Source organism: Callorhinchus milii, unplaced genomic scaffold (assembly GCF_018977255.1).
Source record: "Callorhinchus milii isolate IMCB2004 unplaced genomic scaffold, IMCB_Cmil_1.0 Scaffold1, whole genome shotgun sequence".
Taxonomy (NCBI): Eukaryota; Metazoa; Chordata; class Chondrichthyes; order Chimaeriformes; family Callorhinchidae; genus Callorhinchus; species Callorhinchus milii.
In genome coordinates, this window is record NW_024704742.1 from 66,974,160 (window position 1) to 67,001,579 (window position 27,420).

General features: G+C 40.6%; 1 protein-coding gene across 18 annotated transcripts in view; it reads left to right on the forward strand.

The window, feature by feature from the left end:
• ctbp1 (C-terminal binding protein 1) overlaps window positions 1-27,420 on the forward strand; it is a 182,246-nt gene that overhangs the window by 51,933 nt on the left and 102,893 nt on the right. For 2 of the 18 annotated variants that reach the window (XM_007897968.2, XM_007897975.2), the window contains exon 1: window positions 6,202-6,280. The exons of 13 other annotated variants lie outside the window; for them this stretch is intronic. Coding sequence is in view for 2 of the 5 variants with exons in the window: in XM_007897975.2 (XP_007896166.1) it covers window positions 6,274-6,280 (7 nt within the window). In the remaining 3 variants the exon portion in view is untranslated. Of the gene's footprint in view, window positions 1-6,201; window positions 6,281-6,474; window positions 6,684-6,707; window positions 6,741-27,420 lie in introns of those variants that run through there. 3 more of the 18 variants (XM_007897982.2, XM_007897970.2, XM_007897964.2) reach the window with 3 other exon arrangements.

A 27,420-nucleotide genomic window follows, 5' to 3' on the forward strand; every position in this document is an offset into this window, starting at 1 on the left:
TTGTATAAATATCACTGTTCTGAGCACTCCAAGATGCCATCTGGTGTGAAGGGCGCCATGTAAATGCAAGTTGTTGTTGTTCTGAAGAGGGTTGATGACTTGATTTTATTGAGCAGACGTGTAGATTATTTCTTCTAATTCATATGACAATTTGGGAAATCTATTATAAGGCAATTCATTCAAATATCAAAGGGAAAACATCTGCTAATGAACTACAGTAATTAACTACAGGGAGGAGAATTTGCATTTTCAGACATAATATTTATGTTGGTAGAAATGCGGGATTGCGTTATGATGTGTAGTGTTACTGTAGAAACTGATGAGGGTCATTATTGCTTTGCTAGCAGCTACTCTATCCCTTCACTACATGCTGTCAAAATCCTATTTATTTTAATTAAGGTTTAAGAATGTAGGAGTTGCTTTTTAAAGAAAAAAATTGACCAAATGGAGCTGTTGTCATGGCCTGGGTAATTCATAGTTGAGAATGAAGCAATCATGAAGGTTGTCTTTACTTTAATAATGCACAATAATATTTGAATTTAATATGGCGTCTTATGTTGTCGAGACGTCTCAGAGTGCTTCATAGAATATATAGGAAAACGCCATTTGCCTGTGCATTCTATCTTTAATAAAAAGGCACTGATAATAATAATAATCCTTGCATTTGATATAGTGCTTTTCACGTCTTCTAGACGTCTCAAAGTGCACTACATACTTTATTATTTGAACATTTGCCAAATATTTCCTTATTTGTGTTCTTGTTCTGTTTGGAAGGATGTATAAAATTATTGAAAGCTATCTGTATTTCTTATGACGTTTTGATTGAGTCCTCCAACCCCAGCCCTCTGACTGATTAGCGAATTAGCATTAAGCAAATTAAATTCAAATGGAGCGAGAATGCCAAACCTAATCTTATAAAAACTAAAATAGCGACAATAATGGATGTTTATTGCTATCATCTAAAGAGCAGGATGTTTTGTCAGCTTGACTCATGGCTCTCACCTTGAAGTCTGCTGCAGGCCACCGAAACCCTCAAACAGTCTTCATTACATTGAGGCTCGACTATGCAAACTCACTGTTTGTCGGCCTTCCCACCGCCTCCCTCCACAGGCTGCAGATCATCCAGAATTCTGTAGCCCGTGTCCTCTTCCGCACCAGGCTCCGTGACCCTATCACCCCCATCCACACCTGACTCCACTGGCTTCCCATCAAGCAGAGGATACAGTTCATGATCCTGGTCCTCCCTTCAAAGCCTCCGACGATCTTGCTACCCCCTCCCCCTGCGATCTTCTAATCCCTACCACCCTATTTGCTCCCTTCGCTCAGTGGGCTCCAGCCTGCTTCACGTCCCCCGCTTTGCTCGCCCCACTATCGGCAAGTGGGCCTTCCTCCACTCTGCACCCACTCTCTGGAACTCCATCCCGCAGTCCCTCTATCTCAACCCCTCCCTTGCGACCTTCAAGACCCACCTCAAGACCCTTCTCTTTGACTGTGCTTTCGATCTCCATGCTTCCCCTCCCTGCCCTTCACCTTCTCCCACCCCGACCACCAGCTCGGGTCCGTAACTCTGTCTGTCCAGCGCCTTGGGACGTCCTCCCGACGTGAAAGGCGACATATAAATGTAGTTTTGTTGTTGTTGAAGTCAGGAGGTTGTTGATTCAAAGCCCCAAGTCAGGATTTGAACTGATACTCCAATGTAGCACAAGGGGGATACATTGCATTGTTGGAGTTGTCATTTGTATGTTCCCATTTGCCTTATTTTGGTGGACATTAAAGTTCCTAGGACCTAGCTTGAAAAGAGAAGGGAGTCCTGGTGAATAATAATCATGTTTGATAAAATTGGTCATTCTTTTACTGGATGTTTGAGGGACCTTGTTTTATGCCAAGAAAAACAAGTCACTACATTTGTCAATAATTATTGCAAGGTACTTAGACATCTTGGGGCTATAAAAATGCTAATTCTTTATTTAAATATGCTCTGTAATTTGGAAGTAGGTTTGTTTTCCACTTCTGGCCATTTACAGGTGTTGTGTAGCATATTGGTTCGAACAAGCGAGAGAACCCGGGTTTGATTCCCGGGCGGGGCAAAACCTTAGGCACGTTTCCTTACTCCACACATATCTGTTTACCTAGTAGTAAGTAGGAACCTGATTGTTGATTAGCGGATCACTTTCTGGGGGTAATAATCCCTTTTTTAAAAAAATAATAAAAATAAATGTGGTTACCCAATCCATAATGGTGTGTGGGACACTGCTGTGCGCAATTGGCTGCTGCATTACATCCACAAAATATACAGTCAATTCACTTTACAGTATATTCTGTGAAGCGCTTTGAGACGTTTCAACGATGTGATAAGGCGCTATATCAAATGCAAGTTTTTTTTATGAATGACCAGTACATATACAGCTTAGACTGTCCAAGTGAGGGAGTTTCTCTCCAACCTCGGATTGCTGCTTTGTGGGAAGGCGATTGCCTTAACGTGATGAAAAGCTTGAGAAAGTTTCTGAAAGTGTTCGGTCCTATGCTTGCTCGTAAATCATGTTATGCATATCAAATAGATGTATTAGTATATTTGCCAAAGGTATATTAGATTTGAAATAAGCTGAATGCTTCCTTGGTGAAAGATTCCACCAATGTCATTTTTTTTTTATCTTAATGGCAATTAGTACTGCTACCTCTTCGACCATGCTTACAGGCACTGTCTCCTTCTCTGTGCTTCCTTATTCAGTGTCTGACGCTCGAGTCAACTTGGTAACGATAATAATAATCTTTGCATTTGATTGTAGTACATTGTTACATTGTTGAAATGCCTCAAAGTGCTTCACAGGATTTATTGTGAAGTGTAACTAAAATACTGTAGATAACCATAGAAATGTACAGCACCAAAGAAGGCCATTTGAGCTATCATGTCTGTGCTGGCTCTTTCAAAGACTAATCTTTTGTATTTGTAGGTGGGTTTTTTAGGCATAGTTTAAAGATTGATGGGGTTGGGGTGGAGAGAGACAGAAGGGTAGATGGAGTGAGTTTTAGAGATTAGATGTTTGGTGTCTGAAAGCAACCTTGTATATAGAAACCAGGTTTAATTATCTTAATTTATTAATGTTATTCATAATTGCTCAACTGCACACTTCAACTTTTTAAAGATTGTTTTGTTGTAATGGCAAAATCTGTTTTTCTAATTAATGTAATTTGTAAACTTAAATGAGGCCAAATTACCATAATGCATAAACAGATTCTAATGGGATTTAAAAAAAAATGCCTTTAAATTCTTTACAAACATGAATGAGGCTTAGTGTTTTTTGAACTTAGCACAAAAATGTGAAAAAAAATCAAAGATACAGCTACCCTTGTACTTAGTCACACAGACTATGTGTGAACTAACAAGCAAAATCGGCAGAATAACAAGGTAAAAGTACAATTGGTGTAACTATTCTGACCTTAGAACTTCAATATCACAGGTAGCTCCCCCAATGGCTTTGTGGGTTATGGCAATGCCAGATGTAGCACTAACAAACACACAGAGCAGAAATGCATAAGTTTAATTTCATATACAATATACACTTATTCACAAAATAGATGGGCACCTGACTCATCCACAAAATATACAGTCAATTCACTTTACAGTATATTCTGTGAAGCGCTTTGAGACGTCTCAAAAATGTGATAAGGTGCTATATCAAATGCAAGGATTATTGTTATTAAAGATGACCGAAAGTATCAAAGATGTACTTTTTCAGATATCGAAAGAGGGGAGGGATAGTGTTGGAGTGACTCCTAGAATGTGCGGTAGGAAGGGTGGGGGACATGAAGCAGGTCTGTGCTCGTCTAGCAAAGAGAGTTTTACTGTGGTAGGAGTACTAAATTGGCCTTACCTATAGCTTGGTAACAGAAAAATAGGTTGGAAGCTCTCTCTTGATCGCTATCTAGTAACATAGCACATTAAGACTCGCCTACTACTTATTGTCCAGGTTCTCCTCAACAACAACAGCAACTTGCATTTATCATGCAGCGTAGCATCTCTTTTCACATGAAGAAGAGTCTGCCACTGATTGTCCAGACTCCTCACATTTGAAGGCTAACCACTTTTAGGTAATTTACCAAATTGCTCACACCCTTGAAACCACAGCCCAGCAAGAACAAGCATCTTCAGGGGAGGAAGAGAGAAAATTCGTCAAGCGTGAACTTACTGGTCAGATAGTTAATTGGTGCCAATCTACTTTTCTGAAATATGACACAAACAGTTTTTCAAAACCTGGATTGTAACTGCTTTAATGAATCAAAATAACACTCCCAAATTCCATTCCCACCATTGGCTGGGCTTCTGTGTCACCCCTGAAGCGTTTGCTTGCCTATTTATGAGCTTGCTGCAGCTGCATCTTGTCCTCATTAACCTTTTGAATACTGGATTTCCCCAGAGGCTGGAATGAATGACATTATGTCTAATTATGATATTGTAGAGGGGGATTTTTGTTTATGAAATAAGTTGACACAAATAATGTTACTTTGAATGCAATAAAAAAACACACAGGAAAAGCGAACTGGTTGTTTTCTAAATGGAATCATTTTGCACCACTTCTGGGAGAACCTTTCACAGAGAAATATTGGAAGGAAAGAGCTGAGATCAATTTTCTGATATGGGGAGGGAGAAAGAGAGAAGTTATGCAAATCAAAGTTTTTTTAAAAAAAAGTAAGAAAATATAGAGTCAGAAAGGTAAGGGGCAAAGAAAGAAAACTAGCAAGACAATCCTGCCCCTCCGATTTCTCCCACCACTGTGGTAGTTTTTCAAATTTTTCAGAATGCTTTATTTTGGCCCCTGAAGTCCAATTGTGGTCTTCTTAAAAGTGGGAGGGGGGAAAAAATGGTCTTTATGGGGAAAAAGTGCTTGGTAGCATATTTTATTTGGAGAAGAGCCAGACTAACTTTCATCAAAATGTTTTCACCCAGAAAGTGATGTGTTTTATGTAATCTCTGCCATCACATTGCATGTTTGGAAACATATAAAAATTGACACTTTTTGACAAATATGATGCCCCTTTAAGTTTACTGTTTCTACACGATAAACATCTTTCAGAGTTTGTTGAGCCAAAGAGCATTCTAGTTTACAGTGCTCTGGGATGCTACTGTGCATGAAGAGTGCTATATAAATGCAAGTTGTTATTGTTTGTTGTAGTTCCCATAAAAATGTTGAGTCTCATGCACTGTGTACAGTTCATTTGACTTTTTTAACTGCAGGTTTTCTTATTGTGAAAGTTTGGACTGATGGTTGAAGAATCCTATCCTGTAAATGCACACATCAGCGTTTGCAAAATACACGTTTTGCCCACAAAGTATGCAGTCAATTCACTTTACAGTATATACTGCGTAGTGCATTGAGATGTATTGAAGACGTGATAAGGAGCTATATCAAATGCAAGGATGATTATTATTATTACTTTGTTTTTTTTATTTTTATAATTCATGATAGGCAAAATAGGTCGGTGGAGGGGAGCTATTAAATGTTTTGACCCGAAAAGTGAGACAATGCTGGGTTCCTGATGTCATTTTTGAACGTTTAAACCTCTACTCTTGAGGCGGAGAGGAGAACGTTTAAAAACTAGTGGAATCCAGTTTTTTTAACAAAAAATTATATTATAGTGTGAACAAAATAATTGGAACTGCTGATGTGCGGCAATGTGTTGACATAAAAGATCAGCTTAGGACTGTTGGGCAGGAAGGATATCCAGTTAACTATTGAAAGTGATTTGCGGATGATGGGCACTGGGTGGGTGGGTGAGTGAGTGGGTGGGTGAGTGAGTGGCAGCATCACACCTAGTGCAGAAAAAAAGGGGTTAATGTTTGGCAACACTGTGCTTTGTCTGCTCGCAGCCCACTGTTTGACAGCAGCCTTTGTACGGCTGGAATAATAAGGTCCAGCCCGTCATTTCCCCCCTCGCCCACCCCCTCCCCTAATGCAGGCATTATTGTCCAACATTGTATAGTACTCGCCATCTCGGAGGGGTTTTGTTCCCTTTTATTTGAGCTGCCCCTCACCCCCAGTGCCCATGTATTGCAGTGCAGTGTGTGTGTGTGTGTGTGTGTGTGAGAGCCAGCAGTTGTCTGGCTGAGTAATGAGCTATGATACGGTTGGCCACAGTCCAGTAACAGCTGCTCCTCATTGGGCTGTTTCAAGCAATCGGATACACTGATTGGTTTCGTGCCCCTTTTTTTTTGCTGCATATTTTTTTTAACCCCAAAGCTCCGAAAGCGTAATCGCACGAGAAGCCCAAGGTGGGATGCAAGGTTTGTTGCTTTTCTATCCTTTCTGGTGCACCGGCGAGTCCTGCTGCAGCTAAACAGGAGGGGAGTGAGGAGCTGCCGCATTCTTGTAGGTTTACCCCAAAAAATATGCATAGCCCCCACCACCCTCCCTGCAGCTCCCCCTCGGTGGGTTGAGGGCGGGCGGGTTATTTTATTCTTTGCGAAGCTTGGGTGGGGTTGCCACAGGATCGCTTGGGTTTTGTGCTGTGCATGCAATAAGGGGATGAAGGGGTTGGCTTGTATATTTAATAAGCACAGGCCGCCAGCAAAACCTGGTGCGCAATTTTCTCTCTCTCTCTCTCTCTCTAAATTGTGGGGTGGATATTGGATCTGCAAGTTCAAGTTCATCAGCATGTTCCAGCAGCACCTCGATACTGGTTGCACGGTGAAGAGCATTTGGCCTCATTGCGCCTGGATGTGATCTGTTTGGGATGGATGTGGTGTGAGTGAGTGAGTTGAGTGAGTGTTGTGTGCAGTGGTTTGGGAGATTGCTTCACTGTATCTAACTTGGGTCGAGTTTGATACACTACAAAGGCTATTGTTTGCTAGAAGTTTACACTGAGATGTTTTTTCCCAGTTAAATCCCAGTTAAAGCAAGTTGAGAGGCTACTGGGTTATACCTAAACCACTGTAATGTTTTGGCACTGCGATTCCCTGGGCTGGAGTGCAACTTTGTTCTTTAACGAAAAAAAAGTTAATGTGTCCAAAAATAATTGGAGCGCTGTATGCATTAAAAATTCTGATTTATATGGACCATAAAGCCAAGATGCTGATTAAAATGTTTTAAAGTAGAACTCTTAGGTTATTTTTTTTAAAAAGGCTATTTTCTATAGCTTGTAAGACCATATTAGCTATAAAGCTGAATTTTATATCAATGCATTAAATTGTCTGAAATGGCGATGTTAAATGGCCTGTATAATCAAGCAGGGGATTCCCATTTACTAGATATTAGCAAAGTTTCAATAAGACATTTTATATTTTAAAAAATTCCCCAGTTCTGTAGTGACAGCTGAGAAGCTGTTCTTTGTTCTGAAACTGTTAAATACCAGAGTACATTTAGGACTTGCTGTGTGTTTAGACTGGAGAATGGAAGGGAAATGTAAAAAAAAATTTTGCTTTTTATTTCTGCAGTGTGTAAATCTACATATGATGTTTCGGTTACAGTGCTAGGTATAGTCCTGTCCTTTCCTAGCATTTTGAGAAATAAAACCTGTTTAGTTTAAAGTGCGCAATGATGTCTCACCCCTGTGTTTTGCTCTGAAAATCCCTTATGCAATACAAGGGCATCGCTGCTGTTCAAAGCAAGTTCTGCTGATTCTGCCTATTGTCCTGTCATTAAGCGATTCTCCTATTCAGCACAGTATCGAGTTTACTCTGAACTAAACCGCCCTTTTTTTTTAATTAATTTTTTTTAGTAAAAATGCCTGTTTGTAATCAGGACTGATGCTGTCTTGCTGCATTTTCTTCACAAAAATGTCTTAGTGATGCCATCTCAGTGCAATTCTTTGGATGTGTTTTTTTGTAACACTTATTCAGTTGTGAATATAGTAGCCTAGTTTTAGGGCTGTTGAATTGAACTTGATGGTGCAGATTTTTTTTGGATGCTTGTGGCAGAAAGGAAATGAAACTGTTTATATAATGTCTCTGAGTACCTTTCCAGTTAGGCCGCAAAAAACTTAGGCCTTCATTTCAACTTTCGAGACATATACACTTTAACTTCCAGTCGAAAACCCCTTTTTTTTTCAAAACCAATTCCTCATATGAGCGGAAATATGAAAATGTACAGAAAATTTGTGAAAACATTTGCTTTGTGAATGTGTTTGGGTGAATGTCCACCCTTTCTTGAACGTATAAAATTACAGAGGTTTGGAATGAATGATATTTATAGGGTGTGGTTGCACCCAAAGTACTGTTTACCTAGCACCAAAGTTACACTTTTAACTGCTAAATGTATTTGGTATGGTGACTGCACTGATTGCACTATTTAAAGATATTGGGTGGAAGATAAATTCCTGCCACCTCAGCTCAGGTTTGGAGATGTTACTTTTTTTTCTTTATAAGCTGCTTCAGGATATATATGCATTTCCAGATAAAAGACGGGCATAGAAAGAGTAAACCAGATAAAGAATTGTGCTTTATGTGGAAACTTGTACAAATGGTCAGCAAATCTTCTTTTTGTATTACCAAGGTTACAGAATTTAAAGGAACTCCCAAATTTTATTTTTNCTGTGGTCCATTTACACACTCTGCTCCACAACCCAGCACGGTGGTGATTAGAAAGATCAGTGAATGTTTTCAGATGCAAATTGTAAAACTCGTTTCAGGTTTTTACTGTGGATTTGTTTTTTTNAAATAAAAAAATGCAACAACTCAGAAATAATAAACAGAATGAGCAGGAATTAGAGCAAGTGGTTGATAAAGTTCGGATAGATACTGTAGCTGTGTTGAGAAAACAATTTCAGATTTCAAGTGAATAATGTAAATGTTGCTTTTGTTATAACTGGCTTGTGACTTGATGCTAAATATCAGCAATGACTGGCATGTCCCAGATCATTTTGTGAGATCTTCTCTGAAATACAAGCCAACATCTGATACCTTTACAATGGTTGTTATTATTTATTATTGATGATAATAATAGTATCAATAATAATTAATGAATCCTTGCATTTGATTTAAAGCCTTTCACATTGTGAGGATATCTCAAAGCCCTTCACTGGATTTACTGTAAAGTGCAGTGACTTTATATTTTGTAAGCAAACATTACATTATAGGTGATGTTTGGTTGTCAATAAGGCAACCTACAAGGTTACCAGCTCCTCATTTTTCCTCTAATCTTCTAAAGGCTTCAGTGTGTGCTGAAACTCAAACAGGAGAACAAGGGGAAAGGAAAGACTGGAGGAAAAGAGGCAGAAAATTATTTTTTGCAGCTGAAGAATTTTGCATGCTGGAAGCGAGAGAAACCTTCTGTATTGCAATAGTTTATTGTGATGTTTAATTTATGGTACAATCTGAAGAGGAAAATGCCAAGATCTTGCACTTTGGTTAGCTACAGATTAACTTTACGATTTGTTTTTCTGTGTCGATTTTGTTAAGTGCCTCTTTAAGGGAAAATTAACAATGTGCAGTGTGGCTGCAGCCTTTTTGCTTGTAATGTTCTGTGATGAATCAATTCAAGGTTTTTAAACTAATAATGAGGGATTTCTTTTCTGTGAAATCTGTAAATTGAGTGATTGGGAAGTTGAGATGTTTTAAAATTAGAATCCGCTGAGTTTGAATAATATTCTGTGCATTGCTCCCAACATTGAAGGCCATATGGGTGGATGACATTTTGTTCTCTATATGAATTATGGACAGATGTATGGTTGTGGTTGGCATTGAAGGGTTGTAGTCTGCAGCAAACCACCAGTTTTTGAGCTTGTGATATTGACAGAATGTCCGTCTGTTCTAGTGAACACTTCTTCATTCGGGTCATTGTTTCTGCATTTAATCACTCGGTTTATTTAGTTTTTGTAATGAAGGATGATATTTTCATTGAGTCAGTCAACTGACTTGACACAATTTTGTTTGTTTTGTAAAATAATGGTTTGAGAACCAAGTTTCAACCAAAACAGAGCTCTGAGAGCCAGAGCTCCGAGAACTGGAACCTTTGCGTCTTTCTATGAGTACAGTAGCAGGAAATGAACTTAAACTGGTTTAACATATTGTATGCAAATACTTACGGATGTGGTTTAAGTGCACGGTTCAAATTACTTTTAAGCACAGGATACAGACTGCTGTCATTTTTGTCTGGTGCTGTGTTCACTGTTTTGTTTCACAGTTCTACACTAACCTTCATGTTGCACTGTGCTGGAAATGATTTGCACATTCAAATATTTTATTAATTTTCCCTTTAGTTTTACTGCTTGGCATCAACTCATTTCGGCTCCATTTTACTAATTCAGCGATTTCCTATTGAGTTGGGTTTTCTACCTGGAAGCTTTTTATGCTCAGCACATTGCACCAACAATAAAGCCACAGTATCTTTTTGTTGGTTTTTAAAGCTATATACAGTATTAATTAATTTTAAAAAAAGCTTTAAACAGAAAAAACTATTTTATTGGTGCCTTTGCTGATGCTCAGATGACTGACTGTAACTGCTTTCAGTTGAAATACAAAAGCCTCTTGTTTTCTAATTAAATGGCTGGGGGGAACTCAGAAATGTTTTGTGTTAATTTTTTTTGTTGTTACGGCCATGCTGATAAGAAGATGTGGATAGGACTGGAAAACAAATTGCCGAGTGATATTGAGAAGATGTAAGGAGAGCCCCAGTGGTCGAAAGCAAGTTGTGGGCTTCTTGACATTGCTGAAATGGTTTGTTTTTTTGGCGTCTCAGCACATTCAAGTTGGCAATCTTATTTACACAACATATTTTAATGCAGCTGCAATTTAGTATTTAAAAAAANTTGTCCAGAAACGGCAATGATTCCCCAGTTATCTAGGGTCTTGTGAAATCAGCCTTTTTGTCAATTTTGACCCAAATGCAAGTACAATGCATCTGTAACCTGCAGCTATTTTTATGTATTCAGCACCAGAATGTGCTAAATTGTTACCTCAGGATGAACTGTTTAACCTTGTAAAACAAGTACTGTGTTAGCAGAATTGTGGTACAAAAGAAGTAGGCAAGCAACCATTTTATTTTCATAACAATACTGTTAAGTTGGATAAGGTTTAGTTGTTCTCCAATTTTGCTATCTTTGGCCAACTTTTTTTTAGATAAATAAACTGGCATTGAAAGATGGTATTTGCAAGTATTCAAATACTGTGGTCAATAAATGAGTGTCATCAGTGCATACCATAACAGCAATCTGTATTGGATATTGTAGTATTTGAATTCCCATTCGAACGTAAATGATTTCTTGGTTCAGTAGCAATCAAATGAAAGCGATCAAATGGCAAATGATGTGCCTTTGTTTAGTCCTAGGGTACTACTGTAGTTGTTCCACACATTGGATGTTCTGCAGCCTTTAGCTTTATTGGGTATTCTGGTTGCTGTCACTTCACATAATGTAGCAGCCAAGAACGAGCGGAAGGCCCAAACAGTTGAAGTTTGCCTTACAAATGCACAAACCTCCATTTGTGGGCAATGAAACAGTGCTTGACATTGCAGAAAAAACAAAACGTAACTAATAGCTGCAAGAATACCGATGTACTGTTGCGTGTCTCGCCCACGTACATGTTTGGCTCCCAATGTGTGGATCCACGTAAGGGCTCACAGGTTTGTTTTTCTCTCTTGACTTGTTTAGAGACTCAGTCAGCCCTGCTGTGTATAGTGTCAGATTTTATAATGGATTCAGAAGACTTGCTCTTGGTTCATTTGCAGTGATATGAGAGGCGAAAGTGAATCTTCTTGAAAGACAAAACGCATTTGAATGAACTAATAGCATTTGTGTCAGTTTGCTCGGGATGGGGGAGGATATAGAAACAAGCAGCTTCAGAAGCTACTTGACTAATAATAAGAGTTCTGTGTTCCCAAAATACAATGTTTACTTCCCCTCCCCTGAACGTTGAACGTTACAAATTGGTTCCTTTTTGTAATCGGACAACTGGATGGGTTTAAAATAAATGATGCCTCAAAACGAAATTCTTGGGGGATTTTTCTGCATTCTATGATTAGAAGCAATTTTATTTGTACAGATGGTTGTTACAAAATGGCTGTTGATGCTGTGCCCATTTAGGAGGGAATTGGGAAAAATAATTTCAAAGGTTATGGGGGGAGGGGAAAGAGGAGAAGGCAAGGGAATGGGATTAGTGTGGAGAGCTCCATTGGGGACCCAGCATCAGCACAGATACAAATGGGCAAATGGCTTCCTTCTGTGCTGTAAGCATTCTGTTCTGCTGCCCACAATCTGCTCTCAATCCCAGAGCAGCATCTTTGCAATCATTTATTATTGCAAGAGTTTGGTGGTCTTTGGCATATATTATGACCCACTTTGGAGGAGAATGAAAGTGGGTTATTTATCAGAACCATTTTTATTTATCCACATAGTAGATGTATTCTAACTATCGTGTCATGATGAGAATAGAAATTGAGGATTACCACTGGAAAAAAACAAAAGATTTTTTTAAAATTTAGAACAAATGTAGACTGTTTGTTGTCACACATGGAGGGTTAGCATGAGGAGTGTTTCAATGGAAATGGACTGAAGAAGCTGACATATGACAACATTTGAAAAGGAATTTGAGAAATACCTGAAGAAAAATATTCAATGATTCGGGGCATGAGCGGGGAAATAAAAGTAGGAACGATTGCTTAATTTGTTGACCAGCACACACACGATGAGCCAACTGTCACCTGTACTGTAGAGTCCTGTAGTGTATTCGTTAGAGCACTCGCTTCGCAAGCGAGAGGACCTGGGTTTGATTGCGGGGCGAAACCTCAGGCGAGTTTCCTTACTGTTTACTGAACAGTAAGTAGGAAAGTAGGTTGTTAGTCGATTGGCGGATTGTTTTTCTGGTGGGAATAATCCCTTAAAAGAATTTTTTTTTGAACATTATTTGTTCACACAATTCATGACTGCTTGCACAATTGGCTCCCACATTTTGCCCACAAAATATACAGTCAATTCACTTTACAGTATATGCTGTGAAGCGCTTTGAGACGTCTTGGAGATGTGATGAGGCGCTGTATCAAATGCAAGGATGATTATTACTGTAAATGTTTCTATGATTTCTTGCTTTATATAATTTTTTTTTAAAAAATTGCTGCAGAATCTGAGCTTATTTTAACCAAGCTTTTTGTCTCTCTGCCTATGAAAACAAGTACGATTTCACCAGCAACTTGCACTTCTGGGGCTTTCACATTGAGTGAATGTCAAGGAAGTGCCTTAAAAAATGATGGGAACGGAAGTTAGAACTGAGGATGTTGACCAAAAAAAGCACAGTCTATTTTTGTTTTAAAAAGGACCGTCAAAATGTAAGTTGACTATTTCTCTTGAAAAGTGAGTAAATTTGGCCAGGCTTTCATTGTAACTTGAGCTGTGGACTGAATTCTGTAATGAGTAGATCTTGTAATGAGATTCCGAGAATGAGGTTATAAACCTGATACTTTCCAACCCAACCCAGCAGGTGCTTTTTTTCCCCTTCTGTTCTGCAAAGTTTCTTTGCCTAAACAAACTTATTCTTTGAGTTTCCTTTTTTGAAATCTGACCTGTATTTTGTTGCCCATGTAGATTTGGGTTGACTATCCTATAATTTAAAAGTACAGAGGAATTTATTGCCTTTTTATGTTTGTTACAGTTGTTGCTCTGTTCCGTGGACGTGATTTTTTTTTAAACTGAATAATTTCCACTGATGATGACAATAATAGCAACAAATTACGTTTATATAGCGCTTTGCACGTTGAGAGATGTCCACGGCGCTGGGCAGTCGAGGATTTGCACCCAAGGTGGGGGTTGGGATTAGGAGGTGTAGAAGGCGATGGGGGTGGGTGGGTGACCAAAAAGGAGGGTCGTGAAGGAGATGAGGGAGGGGCAAGCCAAAGGGACTGTGGGATGGAGTTCCAAAGAGTGGGGCCAGAGAGGCTGAAGGCCGATTTAGTGTAAAGTGGTTGTGTATTTTTGTAGGTAATAATAATACTTGCGTTTGATATAGCGGCTTATCATGTCTTTGAGACGTCTCAAAGCGCTTCACAGATACACTGTAAAGTGAATTGACTGTATAGTTTGTGGGTGAAATGAGGCAGCCAATTGCGCACAGAAATATCCCACTAACAGTCATGGATTGAGTGACCAATTTATTATTATTATTTTTTTTGAAGGAATTATTATCCCCAGAAAAGTGATCCGCCAATCGACTAACAATAACAAGATTTCATTTATAGAGCACCTTTCACGTCGGGAGGACGTCCCAAGGCGCTGGACAGTTGGGTCAGGACCCGAGCATTGGGGGGAAATGGTCAGGGTGAGGGGAGGGAAGGAAGAGAGCGAGGAGGGGGGAAATGGTCAGGGTGAGGGGAGGGAAGGGAAGGGGGGGCGAGGAGGGAAGAAATGGTCAGGGTGAGGGGAGGGAAGGAGCGAGGAGAGGGTAGAGAGTCGACAGGGGAGCTGAAGGCTCGGTCAAAGAGAAAGGTCTTGAGATCGGCCTTGAAGGAGGAAAGGGAGGAGGCGGCGAAGGCACTGGGGGATGGAGTTCCAGAGCCTCGGGGCTGAGAGGCTGAAGGCCCGGCCACCGATGGTAGGGCGGTTGGGGCGGGGGATGTGGAGCAGACCGGAGCCAGAGGAACGGAGGGTACGGGCAGGTAGGTAGGGGGATAGTAGGTCAGAGAGGTAGGAGGGAGCGAGGCCGTGAATGGCCTTGTAGGTGAGGATGAGGATCTTGAATTCGATCCTCTGGGGGATGGAGAGCCAGTGGAGGCGAGCGAGGGTGGGAGTGATGTGGTCCCGAAGCCTGGTGCGGGGCAGTACACGAGCTGCAGAGTTCTGAATGACCTGCAGTGTGGAGGGAGGTGCCGGGAAGGCCGGCGAGGAGAGAGTTCCCATAGTCCAGCCTTGAGGTGATAAAGGTGTGGACCAGAGTTTCAGCAGCGTGAGGGGTGAGGTAGTGCCATAGTCTGGCGATGTTTCGGAGGTGATGGAAGGCGGTGCCAGTTGTGGTGCGGATATGAGGAAGAAAGGACAGTTCAGGGTCGAACAGAACACCGAGGTTCCTGACTGACTTTGAGAGGTGGAGAGTGCAGCCTTGATTGCTGATGCTGACTAACAACTGGGTTCCTACTTACTGCTAGGTAAACAGAGGCGTGGAGAGTAAGGAAACTTGCCCAACATTTCGCCCTGCCTGGGAATCAAACCCAAGTCTCTCAATTGCGAGACAAGTGCTCTAACCACTGAGCTACAAAACTCCCCGTAGTGTGGTGATTTTATTTGTGTAAGGTAGTCTATCTTGTCCAGATGTATGTGGCACTACATCTTTCCCAGTGCAGTATCTAAACTTTGAAAATACCTTTGAGCTTAGTTTTCTGGCAACATATAACCATTTCAACTTCCATAACCTACAGTCATTTCCCATCAACATCTCCCTTACATTTACCACATGTTATATTGCACAGGGACAGATGGAATTGTAAAATAATTCTGGATCTTTGCAGATTGAAGGCATACAACAAGCTCAGCATTCAGTGATTCCTTGAATGCCTTTTAAAGCGTAATAAAGAACATGTTAATTTAAAAACTGGCACTGACATAAGTAATCATGCCAAAGAAACTATTTGAAACCATAACCCATTCAACATTTTCATGTCAAATTCATTCTGTTAGCTATGACAGCTTTTTAAAAATTATTACGATATTACCTTTTCAGCCATTACTGATTGGAGATGTTGGCCAACTCGGGGAACAATTATCCTACTAATTGTTAGTAATTTACCTTAAAAATGTGCTTGTTAGATTTTTAAATCGTCTGCGACTTCAATGCTTAAGAATTTTGTGCATCAAGAATGCATACAAATGTTCCCTGTTTTTTAATCTCAACAATATAGTACCAGCACGGCTTCTGGTTTTATTTCAGCAGAGCTTGATAGCTAAGCAGTTGTATTTTGTTTCTGAATTGGCTCTCCCTTTAGTGTTGCTCTAGTAACAGATAATACACATGGGAGGCAAACTGACTTTGAGTGTTAGTGTAGTTTGTGCGGAGAACCTGATTCTTCCCACCACAAAAGGGTTTATTGTAGTGTTTAAATTTCAAATTAGATTATCTGTGAATGGAAATAGTCACGGGGGGAAAAGCACAATAAACTGTACAAACAATAAAAGGCCGTCTCTTTAGCATTGTGACTTTTTTAAAAAAAAATCTGAATCAGACAGAGCGAAGCTGATCTATACAGACTTGGAAGGTCGCAGATTTGATCCCAGTCTGAATTAACTGATCTGTGCTCTGCTCCCCACAGGATTTCTATATGATCCTAGTCTGGGGAATAAGAGTTGCCCTCTTATTGCTATTCCAGGGACCCCTGCTGATATACTTTGAGTTTATCCATAGTTTGTGATAATGCCCTCTATAGCCAAAGAGTCAGCCAACACTGATTTCCTGAGTTCACACCGCAAGACCAGATAGAGAACAGTGGCTGGTGCTGGGATGAACCATACTAAACATATGCCAATTTCATTGCGAGGTTGGGGGTGTAAATAAACCTTTGGAGGAGGAGTACTCACCAATTATACTGATGGTTCAAACCTATAAAAAGAGAGCTCAAGAACAAACAAAATATAGACCAACTTTAAGCACACATGTAATCAGGCTGTTGTCCATTTTTTTTCCCTCCCTGGTGGCTAAACTGAATTGTAAACATGAATTTCAAAACAGCCTGCTGGTGAGGAGCAGTGTGACAACGGAGAAGAAACATTGGCGGCAGTGTTTTAGTGCTGAACTGACATTACAAGATCTGGCTGTCACATTAGGAATAAATTCCAGCAAGTTTGAATCAAAATTTTAACTTGTGCTAAAAATGCTGATCGAATACCTATTTGTACCTTGAAATGTTAAATTATGTGAAAGCTGTTATGCAAGTCATCTTGTTTTTTTATAATAATAATTCTTGCATTTGATATAGCGCCTTATTATGTTATCATTCAAAGTGCTTCACAGGATTTACTGTGCAGTGTAGTGACTATATATTTTGTCAGCAAAAACGACAGCCAATTTGCCCACAGCAATGTCCCACAAATAGTGTTGAAGTGAATAACCAATTTTACTTGGGGGATTGTTGGCCAGGATACTTATACTGCCAGACATTGAGAGACATGTGAAAATGGTGATTTCCTTCAGAGTTTCCTGGCGAATACCTGATATTTTCCTCATGTGTAATAGGATTTTGCTCCATAGGAAATTATGAGCATAAACCCGAGTCCTGCCCCTCCAAAGGGGAACGGCACCGCAAAGCATTTGCTGAAATGTGTTGTGGTGAATTGAGGGTGAGCGAGTGAGCCAAAAAGCATTTGTAATTGGGGCTATATTTTGCCACTGAACTGAAACTGCAGACCCATTGAAACGGATGATTAAGGTGGATATGTTGTTGGTATTTATGAATTCTAAAACATTTTTTTTGGCTGTTGGAAATATTTGGGTTGAAAATATTGCTTAGGAAAGTGAGTGTCATCGCAAGATAAAGCACCTCTAGGCAGAAAAGCAGACAATCGTCACACGGCATCACACGAGGAGACCTTAGCTCCAAGGAGGACTTGGGTTGGAGCCAAGGTCTTGTGAGTCGCAGTGGGGTAAGTAGATTTCCGTGCAGAAAACAGTTTACATCATAAAGCACCAGTAACACAATCACTTTCCTGAGAGCACTTCTTCAGCTCTGTTATCATCTTTGGCTTTCAGTGTACAAATTGAAAACAAAACATTTGCGGTTGAAGCAGGATATCTAGGAACTTGGAGGGTTGTATCAGTGTAATTTATGTACAATCATAGTGGTAGCACTCTGCGTCAGAAGGTGTGGGTTTAAGCCCCTTGTCAGGACTTGGAATCACATAGTCTAAGGCTAAGCTGATACTCCAATGCATTGTCAGAGGTGCTGTCCTTGAAATAATTTGAGATGGCTTGAAAAGGTGCTATATCAAATGCAAGGATTATTCTTATTATTTTATCCGCAAAACAGTGATTGGGAACTTTCAGTTTGCAGCCTTTCTGTGTGTGTTGGGTGGGGGAGGGGGGGGTTGCAACATCACCTTTCCAATTGAAGCAAAGTTGTATACCATTGCTCTAGTTTTCTGAAGGGCTGATGTTTTGTGGGAATTTAAAACAATAATAGTTTTTCAGAGATACTTACTTTTCATTGTTCATTTGAAAAATGGGACAAGGCAAAAATGAAAGGGTCAGAGGCGGGGCCCTGAGCGATGGGAAGCAGGTTCACGCTCATCATTTCCCGTGCGATAAGTTTTAAATCTCATCCGGCCTGGCGTAAGGAGACAAAGCTATCAGCAAGGGCCATCTGCCCTCTCAACCATAAAGTGTCTGACAACTGAGGACAGGATGCTTAAAGAGAGGGCAAGCAAGTCTTAACATAAAGGGGAATGGTGTGGGGTGATATGTGTGAGAGAGAGAAAGAGAGAGCTGGAACAAGTGACTCAGCTTAAATATTCTGATTCAAGCCCCGGAGTCTATTGTCTCTCCCACCTATTAAATTCTCAGATCCCTGAATCAAATATTACTCTGAAGCAACTCTGTGCAAAGAGGCAGCAGCAGGCACTGTCTTGCTTCCCAGTGAGTGTATCACACTGTACTTCTGAGGGCAGTCATGGGGAAGCTTCAAAGCCCGAGCTCCCCCAGCCTCCCTTCTGAAAGAATATGTCGTGTTGAGCAGCCTTCTGGAGTAAACTACAGAATTGTTACGGAAAGGCCATAATAAACGTTGAATCTTTTCGTGGAACAGCTTGTCTTTTATGTAGCCAGCTGACAACTTCTCAGATACTACAAAGACAACAACTTGCATTTATATGGCGCGCCTCACACAGGATAGTTCTAGAGCACTTGGCAGTGGTGGAACATGACACCGAGCCAGGGGGAGGTGATCAAGATTAAGGTCTTCAGGCATGAGCTGAAGATGGGGAAGGAAGGGACAAGGTGGAGGGACAGAGGAAGAGTGTTCCGGAGTTTTGGGGAATAGTGGCTGAAAGCACGGCCACTGATGGTGGAACGGAGAGCACAAGGAACACGCAGAAGGCCAGAGCCAGTCGAGCGGAGGCAGCTGGTAGTGAGTTGTGTGGGGGTAAGCAGGTTAGAGAGGTAGGGAGGTGCCAGGGTATGACGGGATTTTAAAACGAGTGTGAGGATTTTGAAATTGATCTGTTAGGTGATAGGGTGATAGTGGAGCCTGGCTAGAACTGGTGAGATGGGGGTACAAAGTTTAGCATGCGGGCGGCAGATATTGTAGCACTGAACCGGTCAATAAATTGAATTCAGTTATAATGGTGAAGAAATGGTGTTCAGGGTAACTCACACAGATATCTGGAATATTGCTGTTGATCATTGAGCAGAGGTGACAGTTGGTTTTCTACCAATTTTTAATTGACGCTGATAGTGCTAGGAAGATTTTTTTTCAGATTATTTTGTTTTGCATTTGAATTCCACCTGCTATTCTGCACCCTTTCCTCTTTCCTAATTTTCAGAGCAACTAGTAACTTGCTCAATGGATAGCAGTATAACCGGGATGAACTGTACAGTGTTGATCTGGGCACCTCACATTGTTTGACCTTGATTGAATAGCTTAGGAGAGGCAGTGATCTTTGCTTGCAATGCTGGGCTGTGCGAGGACCTTGATGATCGTGAAGGTTCCAGACTTCTCTCATTACTGCAGTGAAGTCTGGAGTGTTAGAATAATTTTATAATCTGTTCCGTGAACATATTTGCATTAATAGTAATTATAATAATAATCTTTGCATTTGATATAGCACCTTATCATGTCTTTAAGACTTCGCAAATTGCTTCACAGAATATACTGTAAAATGAATTGACTGTTTTGTGGGCGAAACACGGCAGCGAATTGAGCACAGTAGTGTCCCATAAACAGTTGTGGATTGAGTGATCAAATTATTATTTTTAAAAATATATATTTGAAGGGATTTTTACCCCGGAAAGTGATCCGCCAATCCACTAACAACCTACTGCTAGCTAAACAGAGGCATGTGGAGTAAGAAAACTTGCTTAAGGTTTCTCTCTGCCTGGGAATTGAACCCAGGTCCTCTCGCTTGCGAGGCGAATGCTCTAACCAATACACTACAGGACTACACACATAATCAATTGATCACTTATGCTCATGTTTTTATGACCAAGTCATTCAGCTTCTGTTGTGCAGTGTTTTTCGTTTGATTCCTCTGGGTGGTCAGGGAAATGTTCTACAGATCATTCCCTCAGAAGGTTCAATACAGAAGTCACAAAGCATGACAGAGTACATTGTACATGATCTGTGGCGAGGTGGTCTGATGGGCGATGGGCTGAATTATCCTTGTTACCACCGCACTATGCAGATGCATCCATATATTTGGTATGCAAGCAGGTATGGTAATCTAACATTGTTGCAGAAAACAAAATGACACTGAAGACAATGTACAGTTTGTTGGCTGGGCAACTTAATGCACAGTGTTTGCTTAAATGGTCTTTGGGAAGGGTTGGGTCTGTTGTAATCTGTAAAAGCCTTCAGGAACTTTTCTTAGTTTGTAGGCTTTGTGCAGGCCTATTCTAACAACGAATGAGATCTTCACTGTTTTTGGGAAACAGTAGCTTTTCACAGTAGCAAGGACCATTAACCTGAATCATCAATGTGATCTGTGTCATTTGATGTATAACTACACAGATTCCAGTTACATAGCAATATTATGATTCGGATACTGCCTTCAGCTAATTCATCCATTTAGTTTATTAACAGAGAGAGAGAGATTAAACAATACAGAGCTAGTAATAAATAATGCATGATTACAAATGCTAAGAAATATTTTGAAACAAGTCTTTGATTGAATCTTACAGCAGTGCAAAAAGCTTTGAAAAAGACCTCTGTTTCACAATGTATCAACCACTGGAACGATGCCTTTCCAACTGAAAGCCACAGTCAGTTGAAGAATTAGGGAAAGATCCTTCAACTCTACAAAGTTGAAACTCTACAAAGTTTAAATTCTTTAATCCACTATCAGTGATAACAATGATACTGCTTGAGAACAAACTATATCAGATTGTATCTAAATGCTTTCTTTCTCCCCCTCCCCAATCCAACGCTTTATTTGTCGTTTTGATTCAGTAAGCCACTATAAAATGATTTTAGAGTTCGGGTTGCTTACTCCAAGATTGTTTCTTTATAGGTAGGCAAGCTTATTCTGTGTTGGACAGGCTTAGTTGGTAGCACATTTGCCTTTAAAACAGAAGGTTGTCGTGGGTTCAAGCCCCATGTCTCGATTTTGAAATTGAGTGATGTAAGCTGTTACTTTTGTGCAGTGCTGGGGGAATGTGGCATTGTCAGAGTTGTGGTCCTTTGGATGAGATGTTAAACTGAGATCCCATTTGGGTGGGCATTAAAGATCCCATGACATTATTTGAAAACAGAAGAGAGGATCTCCTGGTGCTCTGGCCAACTCCCATCTCTCAAAATGAGATTGGTCTCATAATAACATAATAATAATAACGTAATGGCTGTTTGTGGGGCAATACTGTGCACAAATTGGTTCCAGATGGGCCAGTAATTAACAATGTTTGACAGATCAAGAATGTTTTGTTTGAGGACAGGGTAATGACAGTGGTTTAGAGGGGGAGCAGGATGGTGCTGGCGGAGAGGAAGCAGGCAAAAGGATGTTGTCTATTTGATGCGATGAAGTCCAGAACCTCTTCTCTTTGGCATCTGAGGTGAGGATGGCGTGTGCTTGAAGAGGGGCTCAGAGGAGGTGATGTCTGGTGGGAAATGGGAGCTTGGGATGGTTTTTGGGAGGGGCCCAAAACTCCTGATTGTCCAGCGTCCTGGGACATCTTTTCAACGTGAAAGATGCTATACAAGTGTAAGTTGTTGTTTTTGAACTCCAGGGTAGTGTTCGAGTAAAATGCAGCATTGGCTTTCTTATCATCATCTATCTGATTCCCTTTTAAAAGAATAGGTCACCCTATGATGTACATTCAATTCTCCTAAAACTCTAGTCATATTTCAGAAAAATAATGTACTATTTGAATGTTCACTCGAGCTCTGCCAGCCATACTAACACTCATTGAAGTCATCACTCCTGTAAATTGTCACCGCGAGTGTAATAGTGCCAGCCCACCAAAATTGTTCTGTCAGGAGTTTGTGGAAGCGAAATCATCTTGATGTGCCTTTGTAAGTGCAATTCTTTGTTGAATGTGAATATTAGATAATGTACATCTTTCTCTCATTTGTTGTTTCACCAAGAGCCACAGGTATCTCATTTTGAAACAACATATTTATGCAAAAAATAAATTGCTTCAGACAGTATGTACTGGTTGAAAATTTTGCAGCGTTCCTTTTGACGAGAACTGTACCTTGAAAACCATCACTAAATGTAGCAGTATATATTTTCTACTCCGTACGCAAACTTGCATCATAATACTGTAGTAATTGCATTGACTGTTTAGAAGCAGAGTCTAATGTGTGGCAAATGGTTTTCACTGAGCCGTGTAGGTATGATTATGTTGCCAGTGAAATTCTAATGGTGAAAGGAAAACTTGTAAATCAAGCATGAAATAAGCATGAGCAAAGAAAAATCATTTTGTCTCCAGTCATCCGTTTCTTCCTGGCATAGCATTTGTTCACCTTTACATATGCTAACCTGTTTTGTTGCAAACAAGAAGACAAGTATCGTTTGTGTGACTAATGTTTTTTGCGTTTTTAAAAAAAAATCACTTTGAGATGATTCCATCGTGAGTTGGTGTCGCAGCAGGTTTTGGCAAAGAGCAGTGAGGCTCATTGCAGGTTCGTCTTGTTAATAACTCCACCCCCCCCCAAAAAAAAGGTGCTCGGGCCTTCAGCCTCTTTGCCCCCACCCTTTGCAACTCCATCCCACAGTCTGTTAGCCTCGCCCACTCCCTTGCCTCCTTCAAAGCCTGTCTCACAACCCTCCTCTTCGAATGTGCGACTAGTCATCCTACTACCCCTGCCCTCCACCCCACCTGATCCCAACCCCCAGCTGGGATCAAATCCCTAACTGTCCAACGCCTTGGGATGTCCTCTTGACGTGAAAGGTGCTGTACAAATGTAATATGTTGTTGTTGATACAAGCACCTAAAATAGCACTGCCAACCCTCCATTTCTCCCTTTCAAGTGACCATTCTGCATTGTCAGCCTCGACTGGACTGGTGGAAGGCTAGACTGTAGAAGGCATAACAGCCTGAACCTATTCTTACCCAACACTCTGGATGGGAACTCGCTCCTGTTTACTTTGGTTGAGAGTAATAGCACAAACCACCAACTGAACCTTCAACCTGTACGGACATGACACTGAGTACTTGGCCATTACAGAGAAACCAGACATATTAACTTATATATTAACTTGCTATCAGACATTTTTCTGTATTATGAATATACAATGGAATACAAATTAAGATTTCTATAGTGCGAAAGGGTATCCCAAGGCACAAGGTGGTTTATGGTTTGCTCCTGAGCTCGGGGTGGGGGTGAAGTGATGGGATTTGGGAAGGGGGCAGATGGTCAAAGAGGAAGATCTTGAGGTGGATCTTGAAGGTGAGGCAAGGAGTGAGTCTGGAACTCCGGGATGGAGTTCCAGAGTGGGGGCAGTCACGCTGAAAGTCTGACCTCTGATGGTGAAGCGGAGGACATGAAGCAGGCTGATGCTTGCTGAGTTGAGGAAGCAGTTGGGTTGGTAGGGTTTGAGGAGATCACAGAGGTAGAGTGGGACAAGAATATGTAAACATATAAAAGTTAGGTTGAAGAATTTGATCCGCTGGGGGAAAGGGAGCCTGTGGAGCCAGACGAAGATGGGAGTGGTAGGGTCGGGGCGTCTAATGCAAGAAAGGACACTAGCTGTAGGGTTCTGGATAGTCTGTAGCTTGTGAAAGGAAGAGGTAGGTAGTCCACAAGCAGAGAGTCAGTGTAATCTAGCCCGGCCGTGATAAATCTTTACTGCAGACTTCTGTGTTGATGTGTGTTTTTTAATTTCGTGAAAGATGATTCACAAATTATAACAGCATGTTAATCCCGAATGGGATGAGGGGTCAGAGTTGTAACTTATTTAATGCTTCTGAAGAAGTAATGTCCAAATTCTTTGCTCACTCCATCCGCTTGGTATTTTGATAATAACTTGCATTTATACAATACATCAATACATGTAAAGTAAACATCTTGAAGCAATTTACAAAATAAAATTGATTCATAGAATTGATTGCACAATTAATTGATGCTCACATTTGATATAGCCTTTTCACTTTGGGAGGGCATCTCAAAGCACTTCATAGGATATACTATAAAGTGCAGTGACTGTATTTTGTAGGCGAACAAAGCAGCCAATTTTTGCATGTGTGGGGTGATGCTGCATAAGGATTGGAGCATGAGGATGAGGATCTTGAATTTGATCTGCTGGGGAATGGGGAGCCACAGGAGCCAAGCCAGCAGAGGTGGGGGTGATGGGTTTGCAGAGCCTGATGTGGGAGTGGACTTGGACTGCAGAATTTCAGATGGAATTAGGAGGGAGGATTTCGGGAATAACTCATTGGTATAATTGTTGGAATGGACTTGGGGAAAAAAACAGAAAGAAACCGTTGTTAAATAATGACCAGAACATTCCTGAAGAACTTTTACGTGGAATCTTGAACCACAGAGGAAATAGGGGAGCAAAAGTGGTTTGATCTAAGTGTTTAACTTAAAATGGTTTTGAGAAAAACACAATTAAATCCCATTTGTCATGGGAGAATTTTACAAGGTCTGTGCCACACATAGATTAATTGGCACACATTCTTTTGGAACATTTGATGTCGAACAGCTGAACTTCACTGGTTTTCTTTGCAGCAACTCCTTTTGGATGAGGGTCTGATCCTAATTGCTATGGCGATGGTATTCCATTGTAATGTGAAGTTAATATGGCTTTGCCCCTTCAAGCATTTATCCATCTGTTTTCTGTGCATTCTTTATTTAGACATTTGTACTTCTTTTGGAATTAAGATATTGGGGTTTGCCAAAAAACGTCCAGAGAGCAACTTGTATTGTACGAATGTCACTGTTCATTTTCCCACACTAGATATTTGATGACTCTGAGATTAGCCAACTATTTCACAACTAACATCTTTGTTGTTCAGCCAATCTGGCCTGGATTTGAATTTGCTCTCAGAGGTGAAAGGCTAATATTTTAATCAATCCATTCCCCCTGTGTGGTCTGAACTTCCGATTTGTCTTAAAGTAAATAATTTTAAAAAAACATTGAAAATTACATCTTCTTAGACACTCCACAACTACAACAGCCTACTAGGGAAGGAGGGAAGAAGATAAAGAGTAGCAGACAAGTTGTGATGTTAGGGGATTTCACTATTCGATTCACAGATTGCATTCTGTGCAAACCAGACCCAGAAAATAAAATGGTAAATTGCCTACCAGGTGCACTGGTTGAGGATCTGACTCCCCGGGTTGACCAAATGCCACAGGGAGCATGTGAGGAACCAATTGTAGCTGTCCATGTGGGAAGAAATAACATAGACAGAAGTAGACCAGAGATCCTTCATGTTAAGTTTAGAGCATGAGGAAGGAAGCTAAAGGGAAAGACGTCAAGTATAGTATTTTCCAAAATACTACCTGTACCACATGCTAGTGAGCAAAGACAGAGGATAAGATAGAGGCAGACCAAAGCGTTGCTAAGGCATTGATGTAGGGAGTCAAGCTTTTGTTTCCTTAAAAAATGGGGCACCTTATGGAATAGGGGGCATCTATACAGACCGGATGGGCTCCACCTAAACAAAAGTGGGGGTGGAGGTGTTGGCGTGCAGGATGGATAGTTTAGTTAGGGAGTGTTTAAACTAGGCATAGGGTTAGTTGCGGTAGATGTAAGAGCGCACCTGAACCGATTAGGGAAAACCTTAAGGCGTACCAGTATGATGGGTCTAACTCCAAAGGTTGGTGTAAAAGAAACACAAAATGCTTATAAACTAAATGGGAAAGACAAAAAACAATGGAGCTATACTTGTATTAATGCAAGAAGTTTGACAAACGATGTGTGATCTGGAAGGTCTTGTGGGGGGTGACAGATTGGACATCATTAGCATCACAGAGACATGGTGGAATGAATCCAATCAATGGATACTCACCTGGAAGGTTATAAACTGTTTAGGAGGGACCATATCGAGAGAAAAGGAGGTGGTGTGGAACTATATATAAGCTCCATTATTGAGACAGGATATAAAAAAGGAAATGGCAGACACAGAATCAATTTGGGTAGACTTAAAAGATGGTAACAGAGAGAACCTATTACTGGGGGTCTGCTATAGAACCCCAAGCCAGGGTGAAAGCCTTGATCTGGAACTGTGTGATGAGATAAGGAAGGCGACTAGGAAGGCATTGACCATAGTAGTTGGAGATTTTAACTTACCCAAAATTGATTGGGATAATAATGTGCCTATTGGTAAAATAGGGAAAGATTTCTAGAGTTAAAGGAAGACTGTTTTATGACTCGGTTTGTAAAAGAGCCATCAAGGAGAGATAACATCTTGGATTTGATAATGAGCAACAAGGGCAACCCAATCTCCAACAAAAAAGTGGGAGAAACATTAAGCAACAGCGATCACAATGTAGTCATATTAGGCATTTCAAGAGTTGGTGAGTTTATAAAAACCCAAATAAAACTGCCAAACTTCAAGAGGACTGACTGTGCGCTTGAGAAGTCTAGTCGGAGTGGGCCTGGCAGGTTTAAGTATGGCAATGGGAGTGGAGGATCTATGGAGTTCCTTCAAGGAGGTGATTATGAAGGCAATGGAACAATGTGTAACCATGCGAAGCAAAGGTACCAAGCTTAAAGGCACTCCTGCCTGGTTGGACGGGACTGCAAAGCAAATCACAAAGAGGAAAAAAAGGCATTTTAGGTCATGAAAGAAAATGGCACAGAATTTGGTCGGATTCAATACCAGAAGGTATACCGGGACCTCAAAAAGCATCAGAATAGCGAATAAAAGCTTTGGATTGAACATAGCAAGAGATGTGAAGGATAATAACATGTTTTTTTAGTTACATTAAGAGTAAAATAAAAATAAGCAATGGAATACATCACATGGGGACAAAAAATCCTGGCAGGGACTATTATTTGAAAATGAAATGGACCTGGTGGTCCTAATTGATAATAAATTGAAGCTCTCCCTACAATACTTTGTGGCAGTGAGTAAAGCAAACCAGATATTGGGATGTATCAAAAGATCAACAGCAAGCTAAAATAGTGGGGTAATCCAGCCACTGTATAAATCATTGGTGAGACTATCCTTGAAGTACTGTTCTGGACGCCGTAGTACAAAAAGGATATTGGACAAATCGAGAAGATACAGAGGAGGGTAACCAAAATGATTGAGGGAGTGGAAGGACTGGACTATGAGGAGCGACTGAGTAAATTGGGCATGTTCATGCTGGAAAAGAGAAGATTGAGAGGCGACATGATTGCTGTCTTTAAGATTTTAAA